The sequence below is a fragment of the Podarcis raffonei genome, chromosome 1 (genome assembly GCF_027172205.1).
Source record: "Podarcis raffonei isolate rPodRaf1 chromosome 1, rPodRaf1.pri, whole genome shotgun sequence".
NCBI classification, from domain to species: domain Eukaryota; kingdom Metazoa; phylum Chordata; class Lepidosauria; order Squamata; family Lacertidae; genus Podarcis; species Podarcis raffonei.
The window spans coordinates 85,864,291-85,890,971 of NC_070602.1; the positions used below are offsets into that span (position 1 = coordinate 85,864,291).

Consider the following 26,681-nt stretch of genomic DNA (forward strand, 5'->3'; position numbering starts at 1 on the left):
GCAACCCCCAGCACCGGAAGAGAACCCGGCAAGCATTCCAAAGCGGTTGAGTTTCCGGGCCTGTCAAGATGGCGGCGACCGGCGACGGCGAGGAGCAGGAGGAGTTGGCGGCGGATTGGTAAGGGAGCGGTTCGGCCTTCTGTGTCCTCCTTTCTCTCTCAGCTGAAGGCAGATGAGCAAATGTCTGGCGTACCCCCCCCCCTTTCCTCCTCTGTTTTCTGTAGCCCAGGCCATCTCTTCACGAAGGAATTTTTTTGTTTCTTCGTTCGTCTTGTTCTTATGTAATGTTCGACATGTACGATGTGTTTCGTCACCTTCCTGGGTCTCGTCACAACCCCCCGCTATTTCTGAGGGTAGGGGGCTGAGAGAGAAAGGCAGCGCCCAGTAGCCGAACAAGCAGCGATATGAATCTTATATCCAAGCCAAGGGCAAAATCCACTCCCTGGGCCAATCCTGTTCCTCCTCGCCCTTTGGTCTTCTAGCAGGGTTTTTTTTTACAAACTCCTTATGAAAAACTGTAGATAGAGAAATATATGCCTTCTCTTTACCGCACAGTTACCTGGCTAGAAGCATATGCCAACTGAGATCTCTTCTCAGTCAGCTGCTGTTATGCCACTGGTTCCTTACGGATATTATGAAAAAATACTCCATGCAACAATCTCACTCTCGGTTAGTATTACAGCTGTGTTTCTGCCCTTTGCAGTATGGAGCTGTGTCGTTTTTCAGCCACAGAATCAAAACAGAAAGAAAGTGACAGCCTTTCTCAAGCATGGTAAACTGTTGTGGGAATTGTGTGTAAGGTAAAATTCTGAGAAGGAGCCAGAGAGAAATGTTTTTGTGGTTTTCATTATCACTGGCAGCAGCAAAGGTCTGCTAGTTTAGACTTTGTGCCCCTTCACAAGTGCCTATCCTCTTAAGTGTTTTAGTGGCATTTTTAAAATTCAGGTTATTATGTTGGATTGCCACAAGATGTCAGCATTTACAAATGGGTTACATGACCCCCAAAACTTAAATTAATGTGGGCGTCTAATGTGATGTATGTGTTCTTCTTGAACACTGATTTGCCTGCCATGGTGATACTCTAAAGCAGTTTTGCCCTGGTGGGCTAGATCTTTATCTCTCCCACCCCAATGGGCCAATTTTGAGAAGTGTGTGGGACCACCTACCTGTCAATCATTTGGTGACATATTGATATCAGGTGATTGACAGATGGACTGTTCCAACCTCCATTGTTGGCCCTGGGGGAGAATTGAACTCCTTATGCATTAGCTCATGCAAGAGTTGTGTGTGTGTCTCTATGTGTTTCTGTCCTGCTCTGTACATACTGGGAGGTGCCAGTCCAGTTCCAGCAGGAAGAGGCTGATGTGCTTGATCTGAGCTGAATTGAACTTCCTGAGCATCAGCTAATGCATAGGAGTTCAATCCTGATTTCTATCTGCCCCACACATAACATCATACATAATGGACTGGAGAAACCTCAGGAAATTAGCCTTATGTATCATATTAATATATTTTTTTCTTACTCAGGGCTCTGCCTTCAGAAGTGGAAGTCTTGGAGTCCATCTACTTGGATGAGCTACATGTGTTTAAAGGAAATGGAAGGTAATTGCAACATTGTCAGATCCTTTGCTGGTTCTTTGTTTTAAAGTATTGATCACTCCTGTGATCTTGCATATGTCATTGTGGAACTTGATTCCTGGTTTAGAAGACTGTACGCTCTTTTTGGATTAGACCACAGTGTCCTGCACAAACTCGGAATGAATTGCAACCCCTGATTCATGTTTGTTAATTTCCCAAAATATTAGTCACTTCTTTTTTCCCCTCCTTGTATTTGATACTACCATTCTGAAATAGTTATCTTTGGAAGAATATGGGGTGGGGAGAATGGAAGGTCTGCATTATGCCTGCTTCAGTCTCCTTTCAGCCTGAGAAAGGAAGGAATAACAACCCACCTGCATTATCTCTCCTGTTCCATCTTCCTTTCATTTGACACCAGACCCTCACTTGAGCATTTCTTCAACCCTAGGTCTGTGCCGTGGGAAATATCTATCACCCTTCATCCAGCAACTGCAGAGGACCAGGAGTCTCAGTACGTCTGCTTAACATTGGTGCTATCCGTGCCTCTTCAGGTAAAGCCTTGTATGTCCTGAGTGACTATTTTGCTATGTAGCACTTTAGCATGGCTGTACTGCTCATTTTGACTTGGCTTTGTTTCTTATTAGTATCCAAATGAAGTGCCAAAGATAGCCATCCAGAATCCTCGAGGGCTGTCAGATGAGCAAATCCAAAAGTAAGTGTATTATGCAAACTCTTTCCAGTTCGGTGCAAGAAGTAAGGTTTTCTTTGTTTCAGTCTGTCACATTTTTAATGGAAAGTGTGGGGAGGTGGGAGCTTCTTTATATTGTGTTCCACCTGCCCAATGATCTTATGTGGAATATGTATTATGCGGCTGTTCTCTTAATTTAGAGGTGTGCTGTGAAGGCTGTTGCTATGTTACTAACATTGGGAGCATGGGGAATGAGGTTACAAACAAGACTGGAAGTTCTAATCATGTATGCAACATGTTTGGGTACATATAAATTATGGTGTTTGTGTGTAAAATTGGCATTGGGGGAATACATGTTAAAGGAGATCTTTCCCTTAAATGTTATTGATAGGTGAACAAAATTAAGAGATGAGAGTCAATGCATCTTGGTACATTACTGAATCAGAAATGCAGCATCTTCATCCAAAACAAAGTCCCAGCTTCTGTGGCTCTTTACACGTGGCTTACTAGAACCTGCTTTCCCTTCCCTGCTTTCCCTTCCCCTAGAAGGGCTTCAAGCTGCTTTTTCAATTTTAGTCTGGTACCACTTCCTTCTAATTTGTACTGAAGTACCTACTGTGTCAGATGAGATACTGGGTGAGAGGCTGGAGCCCATCCTGTGTTGGTGTTGAGATTGCAATTGCAAGTGGCTGATTTAGCCACTCCAGTTCTTGTCATCTCATTTCCCTGGACATCTATTCTAGTCTTTCTCCTTACCCTGCCCCCCTTTTTGCCTCCATTTTAGGATTTCCCAGACACTACAATGTACTGCTGAGGCCCAGCTGGGTACAGCTATGTTATATGAGCTAATAGAGGTAAGAGAACAGAAAGGGGAGGCAGGCTGTCCAGACCTGTGGCTTGGGCTATTGCGCCTTTAATGTGTGAAATGACAAACTGACCCTCTCTGTCTTCACAGAAGGGAAAGGAAATCCTTACAGACAACAACATCCCTCATGGGCAGTGTGTGATTTGCCTATATGGCTTTCAGGTACGGGCATGCTGGATTGGCATCTTGTTTTCATTTGTGGGGAGCCATAGGGAATAAAAGCACTAATATAAGGAGGTAGATGAATGAGGTGAAGCTGGGACTCACTCAAAAAGGAAGGAAGAGGGAATGGGAACTTGTTGGGATGTCTCTAGATCCCTTCCTTAGTGCTGTGTTGCATTCTGTTCTACAAAAGTGTGTGCATGTGTCCCCATAGTGGGAAGGGGAGTAACAGTGGGAATGGGGTGCAAAAAGCCCCTGTTAATGTGATTGTTTGAATCTGAGCCAGCAGCCACATATATTACCGTATTTTTCGCTCTATAAGACGCACCAGACCACAAGACGCACCTAGTTTTTGGAGGAGGAAAACAAGAAAAAAAATATTCTGAATCTCAGAAGCCAGAACAGCAAGAGGGATTGCTGCACAGTGAAAGCAGCAATCCCTCTTGCTGTTCTGGCTTCTGGAATAGCTGCGCAGCCTGCATTCGCTCCATAAGACGCACACACATTTCCCCTTACTTTTTAGGAGGGAAAAAGTGAGTCTTATAGAGCAAAAAATTCAGTACATATGAATTGAATTGAAATTGGATTGAATGGGAATTATTATTTCAATGTATGCTGAAAACGCACAGTGTAGCTGATTTGTATTAATAGGAATCTGTTCCTTCCCCTGTGCAGGAAAACGAAGCTTTCACTAAGACACAATGCTACCACTACTTTCACTCACGTTGCCTTGCCAGTTATACAGAGCATATGGAGGAAGAGATCCGTGCAGAGAGGAAAGAAAGAGTACAGCCTTTGGCACCTCTGCCCAAAGAGGTAATAGCTCCTTGCATGCACCCCACAGCTGCTTCTAGAACTTCACCAACTTTTTCCTCCAGGAATGGCTTCTGAATCTGGATCAGCATTTCCAGTTCATTTTGGTTATTAGTTATGGCGTTGAGAGCTGTGGACAAGATTTTCCCAGATAAATGTTGAAATGGTTTTCCATGGTTCAGTGCTGTGCATACTTTCGCATTTGCAAGTTATTTTTTCTACAGAGAACAAAATGTTAAGTGATGTGTAAAGTCTGGGAATCTAGTTAAAGACTAGAGGAGATGGTCAACATATCTTCCTTTGCTTCAAATACTAAAGAACTGGAGTTCTGTAGATAAAGGCAATCTTCACAGCTGTAATACAAGTGACCAAAAAGTATACTCACATTATATCTCCTTGAACACCTGTGTTGCTGTGTTTCCTGGTGGAAAAGATTGTGAATGGACTTCAGCATACACAAAAAAGCTTTGCCAAGAAACAAAAGTTATCTTCCTCCACTCCCAAACAATAGAACAGTTCTGAGGGCAGGGTTGCTAGTGGTGAATCTTCACTCTGAGATAATTTTTGCACTAGCTTTGATGCAAGTTGTGATTGCATTAGGAAGGCCCAGTAGCATCTTATAAAAGAGAACGCTTTACTGATGGATGTTTATAGAATGAAATTAACTATGTTCCCAGGAGGCTTGGATGATGAGCTCAGAATCCAGGCTGCCCCATGACCCTTGTAGTCAAACTGCACAGCACTCTTCTGCCGATAACACTGTTGTTGAGTGCTAGAGCTCCCCAGGACGAGTAGCAGTTTATCAGGAAAATACTACTCTCTTAAGACACACTGGCGGAGTATGAGAACAGTAGCTGTATATCCCATGACTAGGTCTAACCAAGGCTGAATTTTGTTGTTATTACCCTCTGTACAGGAATTTGAAGTGCAGTGCCCTGTGTGCAGGGAGCCTCTGGTTTATGATCTTGCAACATTGCAAGCGGCACCACCTCCACAGCAGCCAATGGTAAGGAAACTTTCAAAACAGACCTTTCACATGGACTTGCTGCTCTTTAAAAGATGCACCAGGCACCCTCTTGCTTCACTAATCTCTCTCACTTATTGGACCTGTTGGGCAACCCCATTTCTCCAAATGAGCTCTGTTAAGTGTTATTTCCAAATAATCATATACCTGGTGCTCTGTACTCCTGCAGGTGGCTAACATTCTTGTCGATTTTTACTTCTACACCAGGGAGAGGAAAATATTTTCAGCCAGGGAGCTGTCTTCCTTTCTATTCAACCTTCCAGGGGCCACATAGGAATTTTATTGTTTGTATAGCAGGCTAGTTTCACACCCTTCTTCATTTAGGCAAAAAGTATTAACAGAGTGAAACAACAGATATATTCAACCCATGTCTTTGCTTCCCCGTTACACAATAGGTAGTACATTTAGTTGTGTTTAGAAATACCAGCTTAGGTTCTAACTAAGAATCCTCTGGGAGGAGCATGCTGTGAGTGGAGTTTTACTAATGAGATGTTCTTGCCTGTGTAAGGAGGTGGGAGGCTGCATTTTTTCCCCAGTCTTTCTCTCTGCCTGCCCCCCAGCAGCCCCTTTGCCCATCAGATCTGGAGGGTTGAGAGACCCAGAAGGCTCTGTTTGGGCCAACCATTTAATTACATACCTCTCTTTCCTCAGGAGGTGTACCAACCTGACACACAGACACTGCAGCACAGAGAACAACTGCGCCTGATCTATCAGAAGCAGCAGGAGAAAGGAGGCATCATTGACCCTGAAGCAGAAAGAAATCGCTACTTCATCAGCCTGCAAAAGGTTAGTGCAGGCAGCAGGAGTACAAAGAGGATAACTGTCATAGGGAAAGAATGAAACAATGGAGGTAGCAAATTTTACTTGCTGAGACATCCTGTCTTGTAGCAAGAGAGAGAGCTTTAATATTTGCATCCTAGGCAATTCTATTAAAGTGCTGATTACTTTTGTTGCTGGCAATTTTTCAAGTTACTATAGGGAAAGATTTAAGCAGCAAAGCCTGGGGAAGACAGATGGGGCGACATCAATATATTAATTCCTGTGGGATCTTTGCCACTCAGACTGAGAATCAAGCCTGCTGGGTTTATGCATTTTCTGCCCTTCATTTTGGTTTCTATCCTTTTTAGCCCCCAGATACCACTGAACATGAACAAGTAGCCATCTCAGAAAATGTTCTGGATACTGACAAGGAACTGAGGCCATCCGTAGGCTCAGAACATACCCAAGGAACTGCAGAGGCTGCTGTTCCAGTGAGGAATGAACCTGAAAAACCAGAGAGACCTTCTGTCCCTTTGCATTTCCATAGCAAGAGAGAGAGGACTCGAGAGGAGAAACCATCTATACAAGGCCCTGGCTGGCAGCTGCGCTACAAGTCACTGGAGACACCAGCAGAAACTCATTGTCTTCTCACCGTTGAGGGGAAATCCAGAACCTTCAGTAGAAGACCCAACTGGAGAAAGGAGAGGGGACAGCGAAGCTGTGGGAGGTACAATCAAGACTTCTCAAAATCTTGCAGCAGAGACCAAGTGTCTTCACTGGTGGAGAAAAAAGAGCTGCGCACCAGAGGAATCTCACCAACCAAAGAGGGAATGTATTTGAGAGAGGAGAAAAATGTTGTGGGGAAATGGACGCAGGAGCAGAAAAGTCAAGCCCATGACAGTGAGGAAGTAAACTTGGAGGTTAGCCATAATGAGCTCAGGGGGTCGGCCAAGTGGCAGGGTCGCCGTGGGATGCAGGATTGTAGGCAGTGGGAAAAGACCAAGGGCAGAGAACATGGATCTTATATTAAAGTGCCAAGAGGCCGAGGACGCACCACATTGAACTCAAGGAGAGAGCTGCAGAGCCAAGAGACTGAGGATGGCTCCTAGCAGGCAGGAGTTGAGGCTTGAGGGGCTTTTTCTAGGGATGAACACTGGTGATTTTGTTGTGCTGTCAACCATTGGCCTGGATTGTACAGAAAAGCAGATCTGTCTTGAAATTCTTCTCTCGGCCATGGGTGGTTTATGTCTTGCAGAGTAGGGGTATATTGTCCTCAGAGATCAGAATTACTGTCTGTGGACTGTAGTAAATAACTGAATAATAAATGGTAGCCAAATGCTATTGCCCATGGGTAAACTGTAGGATCTTACAGTGAATCAGCGCTGTGTAGAGGACTGTTTGAGGCTGAATCACTGAATAAAAGCCAAGCTTGAAAAATAACTATTAAGTAACCCTGTTCTAAAATAGGTGCTAAAAATAGAAGGACCATAAGGGAGTACAGGTCTCCTTGTTTACTGTCCAGAACTATGGAGAGGACTTGCCATTAATAGTGTCACTATTTTTAGACATGCCTTATTGATGGTATTGGTATATGTGAAAAGAGTGGACTTGAATCAACATTGACTTGGCGGCTGTTGACCACAGAGGGTTCTTTAAGCCCCCCAACTGTGGCCAGACTGAATGTTGGAGTCTCCCACTGCCTCATTGTAATTGGCTAATGTTCAGTAATGATTGACCTTGAACTGCAAACATCAAACATGCCTATTCTAAAGGGCCTTTAAATTATAATAAGTCCAACTCCTTACTCACCCAGTAGTTGGATTTGGAGCTAGTATTGGCAACAAAGGCTTCAGCTCCAGGTACACCAAGGCTCTTGTCTTTGCCTGTTTTCACAAATGTGATATCCTGCAATGGTTTACTAACTGTAATCCTGTCCAGAGTTCATGTGACTTACGTTTTGGGTCTTATCATCTTTGATTCGAGCCAAATTTGGTTTTATTGGGGTTAGAAGTCTCTCATGCTCAACTGGCTTTCCCCTCCTAACCTTATGGCTTTGTGTATGTGCATTCACCCACACACCATTCAAGAACAGCCCTACTCTCCATTTGGGAGGGTAATACCAATGTACCTACCTATTTTTAGGCTACACAGTCCCTGTCATCTCCCTCAGCAAAATGCAGCCTTGTCTTCATGGGTATTTCTGCTCAGAGAAGGAATCTGTAGTAATATGGAGTACATGTGGCCACTATGCAAACATTTTGAACAGACTTTCCTCCACTTGTATTTCTATTTTGTCACATATTTATGGCCTTCCTCCCCCCACAACAAATTTTACCCTAGGCTGTGTGAAAGTTCCCAAGCTGCTTAAATTCCTTATATGTCTGCAAAATGTCCCCCCACCCCTCCCCAAGTGAAGCTTTGCCAGACTTCATAATTTTCCTTTTCTGCTTAGCCACAGTAACATTGTAGATGTGTGACAACTTTACAGAGCACAGTGGCCAAAATGACCTTACAATAGAAGTGTGACTGATTTTAAACCACTTCATGCTAGAGGCTAAAGGATCTCATTACTTATTGCATGCATGCACATATACCAGTTTGAACAGTTCTGCCTATTAAAAGGATTGATGTGAGATTGATTTACCTCCCTGCACTGTGGTGAGGTGGAATTTGTGGTGATGTGATGCAAAACAGGAGTATTAAAAGTAATTTGAGTAAACCAATCTATGATTCTCTTTCGTGGATAAAGAACATAGCTGCTGTGCTGCATGTGATGAGACCATTCAACATTAGAAACCATCTAAAAAGAGGCAGGGAGGTAATAACCTATGACCCATGTAGTTTAGCTAAAATGAGGAACCTTTTGATTATAAATGAAAAACAATCGGGTTCTAATCTGGACATCTTTCTGTTGGATTCACATTTCCCCCCCTCTTTTTTTGTAAACTATTCTTCTAAGGAGAAAGGCTGCTTCATTTTGCACCACTTGAAACTTCTGAACAATAATGAATGGTAGCCTACATAGAATATAAAACATGGGTAACACAGTATCTAGATCCTGATTGGATTTTCTGGACAGGGTTATAATACCGACATAGGTCCAGGTCCAGGAATACCTAAAAGCTATACATCTTAGGGACTTGGGTCATAAAAACTGACCCAAAGGGGCTAATTGGTGAGCAAAGTGCATATAGCTCCTGTAAGTGTGCATTAGGTAAAAAAAAAAAAAGGTAAGAGCTGGATGACAGGCTACTTTATTAGAGTACACAAACTGTTCATTTGAGCTTGGATGGATTATTTCAGATTACCTGTTAAACTGAGCAGTCTTCCTGATTTGCTTGAACCAAACGTGCAGATATACAATGTCTGACTGCCCTATTGAGCAGCCATCTTGATCTGAAGGGAGGTTATACAATGATGAACACTCATCCTGATGTGTGGAGGTTATATATATTTCCATTTATATATATTTCCATCTTTTATACCACACATTTTCATGCAGTTCCCAAATTGCAAAGAGTCTGGTTTTTAAAAGTGGATTTTGTTGCAGCAAAGCACTTATTCCACTTGAATTGTATAGACTTATTTTTCTGATATGCAACTGAATCCCTTCGAAATGTGTAATGGGAGGGTGCCATGCGAGAGGTATGGCAGAAGAGAGAGATGAACGTGCTCAAAACTGGAACAGGAGCCAAACATTAGACAAGTAGGAAGGGATGAGGCTGGGAAATAAAGGGACAAGAGGAGCAAAGGAGTGAGGGTACCATGTTGTGGGACTGAAGGTGAACAAAATACTGTTTGCCCCATTTGCTCTCTAGGACTGTTGAGATCCTTAAAAAATATCCATCACTATTAATAAGTGTTTGATTATAGGGCATACACAGCGTAATAATGGAGGAAACAGCTGCTGCTTTTTTTTTTTTCATTCTGACATCCTTGGTGAATGGCTGTGCCTTCTTTGAGTAGGTCTCAAGGCTTCTGGATCTGTGCTGTTGATCACATCCTCTGCTTGACACTTTCCCCTTCTATTGTTTTGCTGTCTCCTGATTGTTCTGCCTTCCTTTTTACCAACTGCTCTCGATCCTTTGAGGACTCTCGCCCTCATTTCATAAACCCACCCCATTTTCTTCCATCATGTCCACATCCAGCAATTTCTTTTATAAAATCTCTGAAGTGCAGGATCTGTTTCTTCCTGAACCTTCCTAGTCTTTCCCATGCTTTCGCCTATTTGTGATATATTAGAGTTACTGTCCCACCCTGGGTTAAAACTAATACCTCAAGTATCTTCTCTCTCCACCCCCCCCCCAATGTATGAAAGAACAATTCCCCCTTTCCATGTTTTGCTGTTGTAACATTGGCAAGAAGAGCAAGTGCTGTTTCACACCTGGGTGTTGCTATAAATAGAAGTGGAACCACCCGCCTCAAGGAGAACACTCAATGGCACTAACAGTACGTCCTAACCCAGCCTGCATGGAGAACCTCATTGTAACCATTAACTCAGATCAAACAGACTTGGGAATCGTTAGAGATCTGGCAGTGCTGTTTACGGCATACGTAGCTTACTGCGCGCGTGCACATATATATGTGGTTGTTTGTTGTTGTTTAGTCTTTTAGTCGTGTCTGACTCTTCGTGACCCCATGGACCAGAGCACGCCAGGCACTCCTGTCTTCCACTGCCTAAACTCGACACAAGTATTTCCAAGGTGGGAAGAGTGAGTGTGTACATTGATGTTTGGGTGATGGGCACCATTTTGAATGAAAATAGTGAACCAAGACATTATTTTGGTGTTACTTTGCCCATTTTTGGCACAGGTTCAGTCATCTGTCGAGATCATAACGAAACATTGCACAAGGGTTCCCAAGATGGGGGCAGCAATCTTTGGCAATGTTTGGATGCTGGATGCCAAGCCTGTGCAGAGCTTGTCTGAGACCCATGGCAGAAGTCCCCTGTTGACTGGGAGGAATGGGGTATTATTGGCATGACAGTCCAGCAAACCCCTGCCCCGTCCCCCAGCTGGCTTAGCCCTCTGAGGCCCGGGGCAGGTATGCCTGGCTCCCCCCACTCTACAAAGGCTTCCTGGACACCATCTTGAATCATGATGGCAGACCAAAACATGACTTTGGCATGACTTCACCCAATTTTTGGCGGGACATGTCTAAACTCACAAATTACACTCCGTTTAAAAATAACAACAACAGGTTTCTAAAAATTCCCAGGCAGCGCCAGGCACCCCCTGCTAATAAAAGTGGCGGAACCATCTTAGTGATATTTTATATTAAATCCTGATAGGGTTGTGTGCCTTGTGTCTTACAACACATATCTTCCATCTAATAGATAAGAGCAGAGGTTAGACATAATGGTCACAAGTTATCTCTGCTTTGTTGCCTTTGCAGTAAGTTTCACTCACTGCAGGAAGCAGCATTGCCAGATCTCCAAGCCAAGTCACAATAAAGAGCTTCTCAGTCCTTTGAAGTTAGCTAACAGTTCCAATAACTGTAAGCGACCCTAGGCCAGTACATACTGTCTATGCTTCCATAGATAGCCAGGTTTCCCCTGCAACGAGTACCTATTAGCGCCGGGAACAGAACAAGCTTCTTCTAAAAATATCCCATGCACACATAATGTGTAGGGAGTTCTCTCCATTCAAAACAGTGATCAGTAATGGACAATCGGTGTTCTGTTTAATAAATATAATGAAACCAATAAGGAAGTATCAACAGAGTTTCTATGGAATCTACAGTGCAATCCTATACTCAGAAGGGAAGTGAGCCTTGCTGAGTTCAGTGGACCTTACTCCCAGCTCAGGTAAATGTGAATGGTATGACATCCTTAGAATCCCAATATCTTTAAAGCTGACCAATCAGCTCTTTCCTGAACAGGTTGCTGTTCTCAGGAAACTATCCTGACCTTAGTTGACTATCAGGTTATGAGAAAGGGCTAAATCAAGCGATGAAGCATCCCATTTGCCTTTCTGCATCCATCATCCCAGGTTGCTGCAGATCACATCATCTTCCACGATGGACCAATAGCAAGTGATGACGAAGACAATAAATGTATCTGCAGCATAGAACTCCCCGACACTACTTTTCCTTCACATCTGATGGTTATCCTGGAAAACGCTTATAAGAACCTGACCACTATTTATAAAGAAGAGGTGAGCAAGGTAAGGGGGCACATAGACAGCATGCCAAATATATATTCCCTGCCTTGAATCACTAATGCTGTCTAGTTCTGACTGTTTCCAGCAGCTGAACAATATAACACAACATGATCAGTGACTACAGTATCATATGAGCACTGATCCAGATCTACAGCATTTATATTTGCTTAAATGTAAGATTGGCTTGTTAAGAAATTGAACTGCATCCTTCTCATATTAATTCTTACAAGTCTGGCTGATGAAGAATTGATCAAGATTGGCTGATGAAGCATTGAACGAAACAGATTGGTTATCCGGAAACTCTGTTCTGGAGATATTTGGTGACAGATTATGTATATATCAAACTTTTGAATTACTCTACCGCGACTGGTGAAGAAGATTTAGAGACTTTGGCTGTAATTTCTGATCATTTGTATTAGTCTATAAATAGTGTTTAGTGCCATTGTTATTGGCCATCATGCTGTGTTATATTGTTCAGCTTGTCTATATTGCAACACAGGGGTCTGTTTACGGATTACTGTTTCCAGCAGCTGGCAACACTACACAGGGGAATGGTACTGGCGGGGGGGGGGGGGGGCGTGTGTGACAGAATGTGGCTCACAGATCTTTCAAGGCATGTTAACCCTTCCTCCAAAGCACTGTTACTGGATAGCCCTGGTAAAATAGTCCACCACCACCCACTATAAACTAATTTTGTCAGTCACAGAAGTGCTCCGAGTTCTCCCGTCTCCACACCCCAATGTTTGTGAAAGTGCAAAGTTGAAGTCTACTCATTGTCTGGATACACCTTCAAAACTGAGTGATAAAAGAACGGTTGTTCCAGAGAAAAGGACAAGCATGGAAGCAACAATTGTAATGAAATGGTTGTTCATGATTTGTGGAAAGATGTTTTCAGTATCCTGCTAAGTGTGTGTCCTGCAAATTTCTCTAGGCTATGAAACTCCAGACAGACTTGACATCATTTAATGGTACCTTGGAGAAATTAACCACAACAGTGCGTCAGGTTGAGATGGAAGGTATCAAGGATGAAGAAACTTATCAAGACCTCCTAGAAAAAATTAATCATACGAAGCGATGGGCTCAGGATCTGACTAATGCTCTAAGTGCAACTGATGCGGGCATTACATCTTTAACCGAACAGGTAGGTACAAAATGTTTGGGAGCACAGCAGTTGGAATTGTGCTTGCACATTGTACTGAATACACCAAAGGTGGTGCTCCTGTTTGAGAGGATTCAAACCTGCTTTAGAAAGGGCATTTGGGGGACTGTTTGGGGTTCTTCAAGGAAACTTTTAAAATATTTCTGTGCAATGCTGAGTCCGCCATGGCTAGAGAGCTGCTTCAGGGAGCAGGAAAACATGGGATGAGAATTTTGCCTATTTTAATGCTTACCACTAGCATAAAGTCTCAAAAGAGGTTATTCTTTCCTTACCTCTCCTCGTTATTTTTTTTTTAGAAAACAGACACTTTCAACATTCCATGGCTCATGGACCTAATTAAGAATGTTGTGAGCAAAGGCAAAAACCTCTGCTCTAAGGAATTTAAGATGGAGCCAAGCATCATTTTCATCAGGGATTTGGGGACTGGTAGTCCTACTAACTTAGTAGCACTAAGCCCATCCCTGAGCCAAAGGATGCTCTGCCAAGGCTCTTTGAGCACCTGCTGCCACAACCACTATCCTCTTTCCTGGCCTCAAAGGTGATTTCTTAGCAATTGAGGACAGGGATGTGAGGAGGGAGGCTGTGCAGAACACAAGTGCCTTCAAGCCTTTTGCAAGTGCTTGCACTGACTTCTTGCAGAAAGCTTAAGCTCACAAAAGTGCAATCCTTTGGAATTCACTTTTGACTAGATGCACCTAAGTCCTGTTCAAATGTTCTTCAAAAGTGGGTGAGAATAGCACATGGAGGGGAGGGGAGGGGAGTTGGGGCCATGCACTCACATCTCCATCCACAGCATCCCTACTGCCCCTCCTCTGACATACACACATTGAACGAGGAGGTCTGGAAAGGGGACCTCAGTGGCTGAGCATATCGTAGATCCTCCCTGCAATTGGAAAACCAGTACTAGCAGGTTTCCTGATCTCAAGGAGGATTCTAAGGGCATTCCCTTAGGCAACATCCACACCATACATTTGAAGCCCATGGCTTCCCCCAGAGAATCCTAGGAAATGTGTTTTGTGAAAGGTGCTGGGAACTGTAGCTCTGGGAGGTGTAAACTACACTTCCCAGGACACTAACTGCCCAATTTCTGGTTGAAGCCAGAACTGGGCCTCTGGTTGATCTCAGTGATGGGCTGAGATATAAGGGCTCAGGCAGGCCTTAAGATATCCTGGACCCAAGTTGTTCACGGTTTTGAATTTTTGTGAAAACTGCAGGTTCTTTTCACACATAGTACATCTTTGTTGTATGTTGCTTAGCTGGGGGGTAGGATTTGAGAAATAAAGGCATGCCCCCTTAGCACCTTTGAGATATTTCCCAGCCATTCAGAAGCCTTGGAGAAGATTCAGCTATTAAGAACAATCAGTCAATGTCTCTGGGTCATAGAATTATAGAGTTGGAAGGGACCGCAAAAGTCATTTAGTCCAACTTCCTGCAATGCAGGATCTTTTTGCCCAATGTGGGGCTTGAACTCATGTCCCAGAGATTAAGAGTCTCATGCTCAATCCATACAATAACAAGAGAGGTAATTGGTTACATCATCTCTCTCTCTCTGTATGTGTGTGTGTGTGTGTGTGTGTGTGTGTGCATGCTTTAGCCTCTCTCATTCAATCACTCATGAAGCTGTCAAACACATCTACCACCACAACACACAGGGAGACGCTGCAGTAGAAAATTGCTTGGGCTGTTCAATTAAACATGTGCTAATATGTTTCAGGTCTCCAATGTCTCCAGTATTGTGTGGGAACTAGAAAAGTTTGACGAGAACAATGTGTTGTTGACACATAGGGAAATAGCCACTCTCAAGAAACAACTGGCCGATTGCGAAGACTCTGTTACAAATCCCAATTCTGGCCTCTCTCCCTCTGGAAACGGGACTCCAGAGTTTGGTGAGTCCTACTGTGTGATTGTGGGCTGGAACTTCTCCTTACATTGGTTTGTCTATAAGCTACATTATCATTATCATCATCATCATTATCATCACCATTATCACCGTCACCAGTATTAATATTTATTTGTTGCTTTTTTCACAAAAGTGACTGAAAGCAGCTTGCACTGTAAAAACCACCATTAAAAACAAATCTAAGAAAAAGAATAACATCACGGCATAAAATGCTCGTTGTATAAAAAAGAGCAGATCCAAGTCAATCTGCCCCACTAAAATGTGAGTGGAAGAAGACACCACAAACATAGTTAAGTACTCTCCCAAATGAAGGGCCAAAGGCCTAGGAGAATTAAAAAAATGTTTTTGCCTGGGACCGAAAAGCAGATAACGCAACCAGGCATGCCTCCCTGGGGAAAGCGCTCTACAAACAGGGAGCCACCACTGAGAATGCTTGCTTCAGTCTGGACACCCTACAAACTTAACCCAGCTTCTTCTCATAACTGGCACATCCTCAGCGAGCTATTTGAGGCACCACCTGACCCAGGAAAATTTTATGGTTTAAGCCTTGAGCTCTTTCACTAGATCAGTTCTCAGCCTGTACCGGTAGAGATCAGGGTAAAAGGAATTTCCTAATAATTACTGGATTACCTCCCACTTAATAGTTCTTTATATTATAAAGAGGCCTGCAGAACCCTTCTGGTGCCACAGGGTCCCCCCGCCATTTGACATTAGACTTGAAAGAAGCATTCTGTCGCACTTACTAATAGAATGTAGCATGTGCTTGTGCTTAGTGCTCACAGCAGTTCTCAGGTTTGCAAATGATCCCAAAAGGGATGATGACCACCTGCTTTAGTGAGAATTTTGGAAGGCAAACATGTAATGAACAGCTGATCAATGACAGTACAGAGGAGGAATTGGGAAGCATTATGCAGAGAAAACACGGCAGGGCAGAGGAGTCTGGGTTGGGGGCCTGACCCGTTTTCTAAATGCAGTAGGATGAAACTTGGCAGAGCTTTTGAAACAAGCAGAATGCCTAACATGGTCACAGAAAACAAAGATGATTTAGTTACTTATCTTGTAAAATTTATGCACCTCTTGATTGTTAAAAAAACACACAAAAAACCTCAGAGCAGTTTGAAGGCGGAGAAAAACTTGTCAAGAGGAGCCACAAACAAAAGTAATTCCCTTTCTATTCCCTGGCAGGTAACTGCGACAACAAGGTGTTGATAAACGTTAGCAAGCCACTTATAGTGAAACTCAACTGGCGAGGTTTAAGCTACAAATTCGGAGCTTGGGGAAAGGACTTTGCTGTTGGAAACAAGAATCCTGACGCATACTGGGTTGCCCCGCTCAACACAGACGAGCGTTTGTTGGAAACCTACCGCATCTACAACTCCTATTCCGACCTGCTGCTCTACAAAAACCAAATAGAGAAAAGCCTTTCTGAGTTTGTTGGGTTCACCTGGAACTACATCAACTGTGGGCAGGGAAGCGGAACTATTTTGTACAACGGCAGCTTCTATTACAACTGCTACAACTCCAGGAACCTGTGCAAGCTGGATGTGGCAACCAGTAAGGTCCACCGCAAGGCCGTCGAAGACGCCGTGTTCAACAACTGGTACTCTTATAGCGGAATCAATTGGCAGGACTTTGATTTCTCCGGGGATGAGAATGGACTGTGCCTCATTTACTCCACGGAAAAAAACAAGGGGAAAATAATGATTGGGCAGCTGGATCCCAAAACTCTGACAATAGTCAAGTCATGGCAAACCTCACTGTACAAGCCTAAGGCAACCGGTACCTTCATGATCTGTGGGGTGATGTATGCCTTGATGCGGGTGAGTGAACACAAGGAGAAGATCTTTTACAAATATGACACTAACACAGCCACAGAAGGCTCTATGGACATCATCCTGGAAAAGCTCACAGGCACACCGCAAAGCATAAGCTACAACCCCAATGATCACAAGCTATACATGTACAATGATGGCTACCTGGTCAGTTATGATGTGATATTCCCACGCGTACCCCTGTTCCAAAAGAGGAGCGTGGTCAGTGTGAAAGAGCCATATACTTTTGCGATGGTCGGTAAAAACCACTTCAGCTCATGAGACTTTGCCATAGCCTGAAAGAGAAACAAGGCCAGGCACGCACAACGTTTACCTATTGGCAAATACATATTTTAAATGGTAAAAGTCTTGATTGTAAGGCCAGCAGACAGATTCTATCTTTAAAGGGTATAATTAAACAAGCCCTTTTCTTCACAGTGCAGTCAAGTGTCTACCTGTGTGAAGAGAACATGTCACAGGGTTGGCTGCTCTCACCATTGAACCTCCACTGCCTTTCCCTCGCACCAAATGATTCTGGCAGTAACAGGATTAGGGCTTTGGTGTGGAATCTGCTATAGATCATGCCACTGAGTAACTAGGAGTTCATAAACAGCAGACATACACCCTGAAATCACCTTGCGTGTGTTGTGTTTGTGTGTGTCTGTCCCCGCCACCTAGTTATGACACCTTTTGGGCCTCTCCTCAGGTGTTAACATTTGCCATCTGGAGGACATAAGTTCCACAACACCTGAGCTTCACATTTATTCATTTTCAAGAGTTGCATTGTAGGAGTTATGTTGGGTCGCTCTTTATTTTCTTTACAAAAAGGTGGCCTCACTGAGGTGGACATGTGGATGGCATCATCCTCATGATTATCTCATCCCGCCTAAACAAATCCATGCATGCAAACAACCCTTTTCCTGGGGAAGCCATATGCAAAGCGGTCTCGGGGCTTGTTCAACGTCAGGATATAAGAGCTTGCACGTTCTTAAGGGCTGCGTCCGGATCCGCCTTGTATAGCATGAAGTGGCCTTGGACTTGTGCGGCACTGATCCGATCAGAGGCAGACACGGCCTGTTTGGCAAACTCCTCGGCCGCAGCTGCTGGCTGGTCTGGGTAGAACCTCTGGAACATGTGCCCGAGCTGCCACTCTGAGCAGTACCCCACGTACTGCTTCAGGTCCACCCGGCCAGGGCGAACTAGGGCTGGATCGAGCCTGCAGGGAAAGAGGAGAAGACAAATGAGGCTCAGCAAATGCTCAGATGGGAAATATGGTTCTCTATGCTCCTCTCACTTGGGTATCATCTCCTTGTTCTCTCTCCAACCCCAAGAAGATACAGGGCTAGGGGAATCTGCTCTCCCCTTTATTTTTTTGAGCTACTCTCTAAAAGAATATAAAGTAACAGTGCCTTGTAATTTAACTACACCCACGTCTTGCTGCACTCACCCATCATGCTCCTCTTTCTCCATACCTGCCAAGTTACCCATCCCCTCCTACAATCTCAGAGGAGCCTGCATGGAACCAGGAACAGTAAACAAGGACAGAACCAGATCTTCAGCTTCTGTGTTAAATGCTGCAAACCAGCATGACCAAAGGAGGCAGAAGTCCATATGTATATATACCCCAGACCACTCCCTAGTAAGCATGACCCCAGCGTTACCCAAAGCCTTACCCAGCCAGTTTTAACTGGCTGGCCCTGTCTGCTGAGCATTTGCTCTTCTACCCTGCACATGACTCCTTCAGCACCAGGCTTACATGGCTGGCAGAGTCCTGTGCTTGTGGGGGAGGATGTGTCACAGGTCTTGGAGACTACAAGAGCCCCAAGATAAGATTCTCTTCCGTCTTCTCCTATAGTATCATCTTCTGGAACAGGAAGTGTGTCTTAATTCCTGCTGCCTTCCTCCTTTTTATACTTAAAATAGTTACCAGCTGGTCCCCAGAAAGGCAGACTTTGCCTCATAAAGACAGCATTTCCAAGGGGTGGGACACAAACTGCCCTCCTCTGTTACTCACTGCAATCTCCTTCTTGACTGAGTTACAAGGAAGCTCATGGAGTTGCCTTGTGTGAGCTAGGGATGGACGGATCAGTTTATTTGGGGTCCATGTCCAAAGTGTTACAGGTGTTAAGTCTGCTCTGTTGCTTTTCCACTTTAAGATCTGTATTTTTTTAATTTAAAAAATCCATACAAAAATTCGTATTTAAAAATGCATTTTATTATAAATGCATATTTAAATAGTATTTATCACAGGGTATGCATCTCTAAATGCATTTCCTCCTAAAAAAAAATAATCTTAATGCATTTTGGGAACCAAGGACTGTATTGCAAAATTTGGAGGAGTGGGGAAGCTGAAGGATAATTGTGAATTCGTTTGGGAGGTACAAATTTGGCTAGCTTGCTTGAAAATGCAGACAAAACAAAACTCTCCTCCACCACTAGCTTGTCTTCACCTCAAAAACACCAATGGAGACATCTTAGGCACTGTGTTACTTGAGGAATCCTTGGTCCCACCAAGGGAAGTGAACCCTTTGGATCGATGTGGCCTACCACCAGAGGGACTCCATTTGCAGGCTTCCTCCCAGCCACTGAGCGGTGAAGTAGGCTGATTTGCTGGAATACTGGTCCTTCCTCTGTGTGTGTCTGTGTGTGTGTGTGTGTGTGTGTAGCTGTTTCCCTGGCAAAACAACAGTCCTGCTCCTGTCTCTGTTTCAGCTACTGAGGGATTCAAAAACCTGCCTCAGGGGATACCTAACTTCTCCTCGTGGCATGCTTTGGCACCGAATGTGAGAGGGTTGAGTGGAATGGGTTGGGCGAGGTTATCATGGTGTTAGTGTCCTCACCACATGCCGGCTGGTGGTTTCAATGCGTCACCAGTGTGGGACTTCATGTTGTGAGGGGAAGGTGATGAAGGAATTTCTCTATGGGACTGTCAGTTGTTGCTACATCGTCTCCTTCCCCTCCCCCTTTCCCCTTCCTACTTCTGTTACAACACTTTTGATTTAGCTGCTAGAGGAATGTAGAATACTAAACCACTGTAGACTCCAGCCTATCAGCCACTACCTTCCTTGGGTGCCATTAAATGATCATTCCCAAGCAAAAGGTTATCTTCTGCAGCTAACAACCTCTCTATCTGCCCCCATTTTCTGTGCAATGCTTCTGACCTGTCCACATAGTTGGTGGTCATGAATACGATCCTTGCTTCGGAGGAAGCCACACCATCCAATGCGTTGAGAAGGCCACTGAAAGTCAGGCGTCCCATGCCTTGGTATGCGCTGGGGTCTGGAGGGAAACACAGAGGCACAGAGACAGCTCAGAGGGAGACACTATAGGTACAGTTGTGACCAAGGGCTGCCCAAATTCTGTCTAGGTTTATAGCCTTCCAGGGGAAGGGCAACAATCCCACTGTTGTGGTCTTATGTTACAGTAGTACCAGCTTTATGCTCCCTGCCTGATGTGCAGTGGTTTGCGAAATGTTCCTGACACACTGCTGTCCAAATAGATACATGAAGGGTCAGAGAAAATCATGCCACCTGGTGGCAAAATGCAAATCGATAGAAAGCAGGAGAATAAACAGTCAGGATCCTATGTCAAAAGAAGGCTGGCAAAAAGAAGTGCCTCTAGGATCTCTGCTGGCGAATCTCTTCCACAATGCAAAAGATGTAAACCTGTCCCCAAGCGCCTGTCTTGTTTCAAGTCTCTCTTTGTATATGGATAACTGATTTGGAATAGGTGTCACATTAAAGCCTGCAGATAATTATTTATCATTATATTTATTCAATCTATTGGTAGCTTGCTACGTAAAAAGTATCGAAGTAACTCACAAAATTTTAAAGACATAAAGCAAAAAAAAAAAAAAAAAAAAACTCAATAAGAAGAAAAGAAAGCAATACGTTGCAATTAAAAAGAAACTGTACAAAAATCCAGAGAACAGACACAGTAAAGCAGCAGGGGGGGAAACTTGGCAACAAAGCATATCCAGCAAATCACCACCATCTGTCAAATACCTGAGTTAAGTTTTTACCTGGTGCCAAAAGAATTTTAATGATGGCCCCAGGAGGACCCCACTGTGAAGAGCATTCCACAAGTGGGGAGCCCTGACTGGAACACCCTCTTCCTTGTCACCACACTCCAGACCTCCCTCAGAGTGGGCATTAGTAGGAGGATAAAAAATCGAAGGGTCTGGGTAGGTTCGTAAGGGAAGACATTTTCCAAAAGACATTGGTGTCCTGAGTTATTGACCCCTCTTTGTCAGCACCAGGTCAGCAACCCGAATCCCATTGCAAAGTGCAGCTTGGAGGAAGGAGCTACTATTCAGCTCTCATTCCCCCCACTCTGAATGAACAGTTAGCTTGGGGAAGTTGCTGTGGTGCAGCACTTAATCAGGATGCCTCCACAGAGTTACAACACAGGGGTGATGAACGCTTGGTCCCAGCTCAGTCAGAGGCAGCAGAAAAGGGCAGCCTGGAACAAAAGAGTGGGGAGGCGCCATCTGCCTGTCACTCACTTTCGGCAGCAAGATCCCGACTGACGAAAGCAGCGTCCACGTCCTCCAGGAGGATGATGCTCTGTTGAGGAGCTACGCTCAGGAGGTGGTTAAGACGATCATCAGCAAGGCTGCGGTCGCTCAGGCTCAGGAGACAGATGCTGTACTGAAGTTCTCCAGCAAGAGCTGTGCTGTGATAGACAGAGGACAATGTTTCCGCTGAAGAAAACTATGACAACACCATATGCAAAGATAAACAGGGTAAGCTGGAGGGGAGTGATTCCTGACCAGGAGCTACACAAGGTGTCCAGGGAGGTACCCTCAGAGACTGTATCCATGGTCAACTCCTTTGAGAAAAGAGTTTTTTTTTTTTAAAGGAAAGCTGAGGACATGGTACTCACATGAAACTGCTCTTTCCACAACCTGGGGGCCCGTATAGCAGGTATCCTCTCCGATAGGGGATTCCTACAGACAAAGAGGCTAGTCAAAAGGCAGAAAACTCAGCCTATTCCAACTTCCTATGAAATCTGAGCTACCATCATCACACCCAAGAATAAGAATGAGCTGATTGATGATTCCTTGAGCTCACCCCATAGTGGCCAATTCCAGCTGCTGAGAAAGAAATATATTGCACAGGGCCCTGACACAGTACCCAATTTCTTGCCACTCTAAAGGTTTAGGGCATCCTGAGCAAAAGCACTACTTTAAGCAACTTGGCAAACAGTTGATACAAAATATTGTGGCAAATGCAAGAAACTTAGTAAACATTTGGTTTATCAGCACTTGGCTGTGCAGAGACTAGCCAGGACAGTCTCTCTCGTAGGAAAGTAAGGGATAGTTCCTAATTCTCAAGGACTGGGACTATGCAGGGGCTGTTGTAGAGACTGCAATGAGGTTAGAAGAGGCTTCCCGCTGCACTCATAAGAAGAGAGAGGCATCATCACAGTTGGGAGTCCAAAGCAGGAAGAAGGCGTAGACAGGTTGGAAATGACAGGGATGCTGATGGCAGCAGAGATGCCTTTGTGTGCAATAGCAGAGGGCATTGAGAATGATAATCTGGGCTAAATAATGGGATATGCTGGCTCCGTAAGTGGCATCCCACCTGCCTTAATTTAGCTCATAAAGGAAAAGCTCAGGTTGTGAGGGTATCTGAATGTCGTTCCCTGAAAAGTAAACTCACCTCGATCAATGTACCACTTGGGGTTACCAGTGAACTCTTTCACATCCTGCACAATTCTCTCGGACACTCCTTTCTCGAGCACTACAGAGGTGAGCAGACGCCGACGTCGTGGGAAACCAAATGGCCGCCATTCAGCCCCCATGGCTGTGTACATGACCGTCTTTCCTTCTTGCTGCCTCAGAGCCAATTCTTTGGCTGCAGAGAAAGGAACAAAGCTGAGGAAAGGCGGCTAACTGCACATCTGGATACAGATGGGAAGGAGGAAGAGAGAAATCGCCTGTCTGCTAAATATAACCAAGAAGCAAGGAAGCATCACCAAAGAGAATGTGTCAATTTGGAGGGTAGCCCCAGCTCTAAGTAGGGGTACTTAAGGAACCGGAGTTCTGTGAATTCTGATGCAGAGTGATATAATTTCTACCTCCTGGAATCAGGTGCAGAACGGAACATAACTAGCCATCAGACTTTGGCCTTCTCTAAATTTTGAAATACAGTTTTCAGTTAAAAAAATGCCCAAAGCCATGAAAAATGCATAATTTGGAATAAAATACATTTAGAAATCCATACAATGAGCTACAATTGTAGCTACTTCATAAAAATATATTTAGGTATGTATTTAAACATGATTTTTTGCATATTTATTTTTTTTAAATTGCAGATTAATGCAGAAACAGGATGGAATGGACTTACTAAAGAACACATGTAAAACAAACCTGGGCCCAGAAATAGACTGATCTATTCATCCCTAGCGCCAACATCATCATTAAATGTATTACCCACCCTTGCCAGCCTACAACCAAGGAGTGCTATTGTACCTTCCTGCAGGATGTTGAAGAAAACTTCTCGGTTGCTACCGATTGCTGTGAAGGTGACAGATTCCCAGGGGGTGCCCGTATGCAGGTCAATCATTTGTTTCTCCCGGTTCCGTTCTATGCGGATCCACTTCCTTTTATACCTGGAAGCAGAGCAGGGAACATGTGAACAGGAACTGGTGGTGGGGAGACAACTGGACAAGCAAGCGTGCAATATTCATGACCACCACTTCCTTATTAGCCTTGCAATACTTCTGCCCATCCCAAAGACATTCCATGGCCTCACTTACCAAATGAAATGGTTCCCAGGGCTGGGGATAAAGTCAAACTTGGTACTGATACGGCCACTCTCATGTTGCAGGTATGAGGTCTCCACGCTCAGGTGCTGGGTGTGCTTTGCATGGTGAGAGATCCAGCTCAGCAGCCAGTGGTAACTCTTGTCCTTGCTTGGCACCTCTAGGGTGATCATACAATGCCGCCTGAAAGCCACCAAGCCAAGCTGTGCCCCTTTACGGGCCAGGGCCAAGGCTGTACCTACACCCACCAGGCCAAAGCCTGCTCCGAAGTATGGATTGTCCTTCAGGGCCGAGACAAAGTCAGAAAAGGGCATTGTTGTGGGCGGGGAAATAACGCCAGTGCTAAAGAGGCATTCCCAGCAGCATTTCTTCTAAACACCATAACAACACATGGAGAGGAAGAGAAAAAACCAACAAATTAATTATGAAGATATGGGTTGCAAGTATATTGCTCACCTAATTACTTCTTCCAGAAGACAAGCTCTATTGACAAATTCTCTTTAACCCAGGTGTGGGGAACTTTGACCCTCCAGATGTTGCTGAACTACAACTCCTTCCCTGGCCATTGGCCATGCTTGCTGGGGCTGATGCTAGCTGGAGTTCAGCAACATCTGGAGAGACAAAGTCTCACCACACCTGCTTTAGCCTCTTCCATGCTACCTTATTTTAGCAAAATAAATACCATGGCAGATCCCTCCCCACTGGAAAACCAGAATACAAGTAATTATGCATACATACTTACAAATTCAGCTTCCCTCTCTATAGTAGTTTGAAAGATTGCAAAGCAATCTGGATATTCCCTAGCTTGCTTTTGTTGGTGTAATCTGGAAAAATTGGTGAAATTGCACTCTGTGCTTGGGCCATGTCTTCAGCAGCCCATTCCCCATTCTGTTAAGTTAGCACACCAGCTTCACTGGGTGGCTTAAAATAGTCGAAGGCTAAATGCCTGGAGCGTCACTCATTCATCTTCTCTTTCTCTAATGTGTGTATGTGCAGAGATGGGTATAAAGCCAAGGCTGCAGCAGCATTGGCAGGAGTATGAGGTATTCACTGAGAAGAGGTTTTGCTTGGTGCAAGGTACCAGCAGAGAAGCTGAAGGTTACATGCTGTGTGGTTCCCTATAGCATGCTGAGCTCGTTAGGATTCTTGCTCCGTGCTTGCAGTCATGGGATTGTTTTATGTTACATGACGGTGTATGTTTTCATTCCACAGTGTGGGAAGTGGCGGAGACGGAGCTAGTATGGTAAAGTTTTACTTCTAATTAGTCAAACCTTGGTTGTCGAACATAATCCATTCTGGAAGACCGTTCAACTTCTGAAATGTTCGATAACCGAGGTATGGCTTCCGATTGGTTGCAAGAGCTTCTTGCACTCGAGTGGAAGCCGTGTCAGACGTTTGGGTTCCAAAAAACGTTCAAAAACCGGAACATTTACTTTCAGGTTTTCAGCATTTGGAAGCCAAAGCGTATGGTAACGGAGGTGTTTGGGAACCAAGATTTGACTGTATAGTAGAATAGTTCATGATGTACCAGCATCTCTTAAAAGTTTATGTAGCTAGGGTGTTTATGCTTCTCTTAAACACAATAAACACTTTATACTTTGAATTGAACTGAATGGGGAAGGAGTCTTCTTAACTAGGAATTCTATTTGCTTTCTCCACATCATGCATAATTTTATATAACATGGTCCCCTTTACCTGTTTTTTTCCCTGAACTAACGTTCCCCCCCACCCCCACCATTGTAGTTCTTTATCATACGGAAGTTGCTCAATTTGGACTGCCCCTTTCTAGCTCAAATGCTTAGGCATGCCCAATGAAGTTTTTGATTTCTTGGGCAGACCTCCTCCCCATGCTACCACAATCAAATTTTGAAAGGTCACTCAAAAGTAGCTTGTTGTGTGGCCCAGAAAGCTAGTTACCGGTATTTGAGAAACATAACTCGGCAACTAGTTACTCTGCCAAATACATGGGCACCAAATAGTAGATCAATCATGTTTTGCAGCTCATAATCACTTTGAATTTCTTCTGTTTGTGAGTTAGCATTTTGTCTGCTCTGTGGAGCTTGATGTTTATTTCCAATAGCATTTGTGGAAAGTAGAAACTGAAAAGATGCTCTCTGAACAATTTCATTACTTGTGTGTGTGTCTTTTTGGAAAGTCAGCCACAGCCCAAATGTTGGTTGCTGGTCTGCAAACATTTGCCTACCACGACTAGAGATAGGAAGATTTATAATACTTTTCTCCACACTTTTAAAAGGGGTGCGATGCTGAGGAGGAAACCTCTCTATGGGGTTAAGTCCCATTGAGTCCAATGGAACTGATTCCCGGCTGAAATGATGGTCTCAGGCTCAATTTCCTGTCTCGAAAGGAGAATCGTCTGAACCCGCCGCCCTTTTCTCTTGCAGCACTTAATCGCCCCCATAGCATCAAGAAGGTCCTTTCCTTCGTGCCCCCTTCCACACGCCCGGCTTAAAGGAACAACACCCGCAGAGTGGAACACGCTCTCCACGCATTAAAGACCTCACCTCCGGGTAGCGCCTCTCTTGCCTTGCTTTTCTCTATGGTTCTTTTGACCGGAAACAATTCTTTTCTCTACTCCATCGTCCCCCTAGATATAGAGATATGAAAAACGTTACAGTAAACTTATACTGTAAATGTATAAACTTATAAATGTATATTAGCATAAATATCCTTTGATGTTGATTCTCTACAAATGCATAATGACAGTTGTTTTGACATCTTCGGGGTGAATCCTCTATCTTGCAGTAGGGACAAGAATTCGATCCTAAATCAGAAGTTACGATAAGGGTAGTATGCAACTCTCACCTTTTTCTATCTCTACGATAACCCCCAGCTTCAGAAGGCGGAAGTTGGACCGAAGTCGGCATTTCCTGTGCTTATATGTGACAGCAGAGCGGACGCGTTTTCCGGCACTCTATGGTCCCTGAGGGAGCGTTACGTGTCTATATTTTTTCCTTCGCGGTCGCGCCAACCCA

The 26,681-nt window shown here is 44.3% G+C and overlaps 3 protein-coding genes across 5 annotated transcripts; 2 read left to right on the top strand and 1 right to left on the bottom strand.

The window, feature by feature from the left end:
- Positions 1-6: 6 nt before the first annotated feature.
- On the top strand, positions 7-8,612 carry RNF25 (ring finger protein 25). Of its 2 annotated transcripts, none has more exons than XM_053402011.1 (10): positions 7-118; positions 1,528-1,602; positions 2,027-2,129; positions 2,223-2,290; positions 3,051-3,120; positions 3,222-3,293; positions 3,969-4,109; positions 5,023-5,112; positions 5,782-5,916; positions 6,258-8,612. In XM_053402011.1, exons 1-10 carry the CDS (start codon positions 69-71, stop codon positions 6,996-6,998), a joined length of 1,545 nt encoding a protein of 514 aa, XP_053257986.1. In that variant the 5' UTR covers positions 7-68; the 3' UTR covers positions 6,999-8,612. The 2 variants fall into 2 exon arrangements, with proteins under 2 accessions (XP_053257986.1, XP_053257987.1); XM_053402012.1 differs by lacking the exon at positions 7-118 and adding an exon at positions 557-669.
- Positions 8,613-9,536: 924 nt separating this feature from the next.
- On the top strand, positions 9,537-17,638 carry LOC128406908 (olfactomedin-like). The gene is made up of 7 exons (XM_053375055.1): positions 9,537-9,595; positions 10,526-10,592; positions 11,880-12,053; positions 12,982-13,191; positions 14,924-15,095; positions 16,295-17,248; positions 17,474-17,638. Exons 1-6 carry the CDS (start codon positions 9,537-9,539, stop codon positions 17,200-17,202), a joined length of 1,590 nt encoding a protein of 529 aa, XP_053231030.1. The 3' UTR covers positions 17,203-17,248; positions 17,474-17,638.
- A 65-nt stretch (positions 17,639-17,703) lies between these two features.
- Positions 17,704-26,619, bottom strand: LOC128420486 (mitochondrial chaperone BCS1). 2 transcript variants are annotated; one of them, XM_053402034.1, is made up of 8 exons: positions 26,512-26,619; positions 23,683-24,059; positions 23,396-23,535; positions 22,584-22,778; positions 21,805-21,868; positions 21,425-21,594; positions 20,082-20,199; positions 17,704-18,136 (listed from the first exon to the last, which is right to left on the bottom strand). In XM_053402034.1, the coding sequence occupies exons 2-8, from the start codon at positions 24,000-24,002 to the stop codon at positions 17,884-17,886; spliced, it is 1,260 nt and encodes a 419-aa protein (XP_053258009.1). In that variant the 5' UTR covers positions 24,003-24,059; positions 26,512-26,619; the 3' UTR covers positions 17,704-17,883. The 2 variants fall into 2 exon arrangements, with proteins under 2 accessions (XP_053258009.1, XP_053257998.1); XM_053402023.1 differs by lacking the exon at positions 26,512-26,619 and adding an exon at positions 26,211-26,306.
- Between the last annotated feature and the right edge of the window lie 62 nt (positions 26,620-26,681).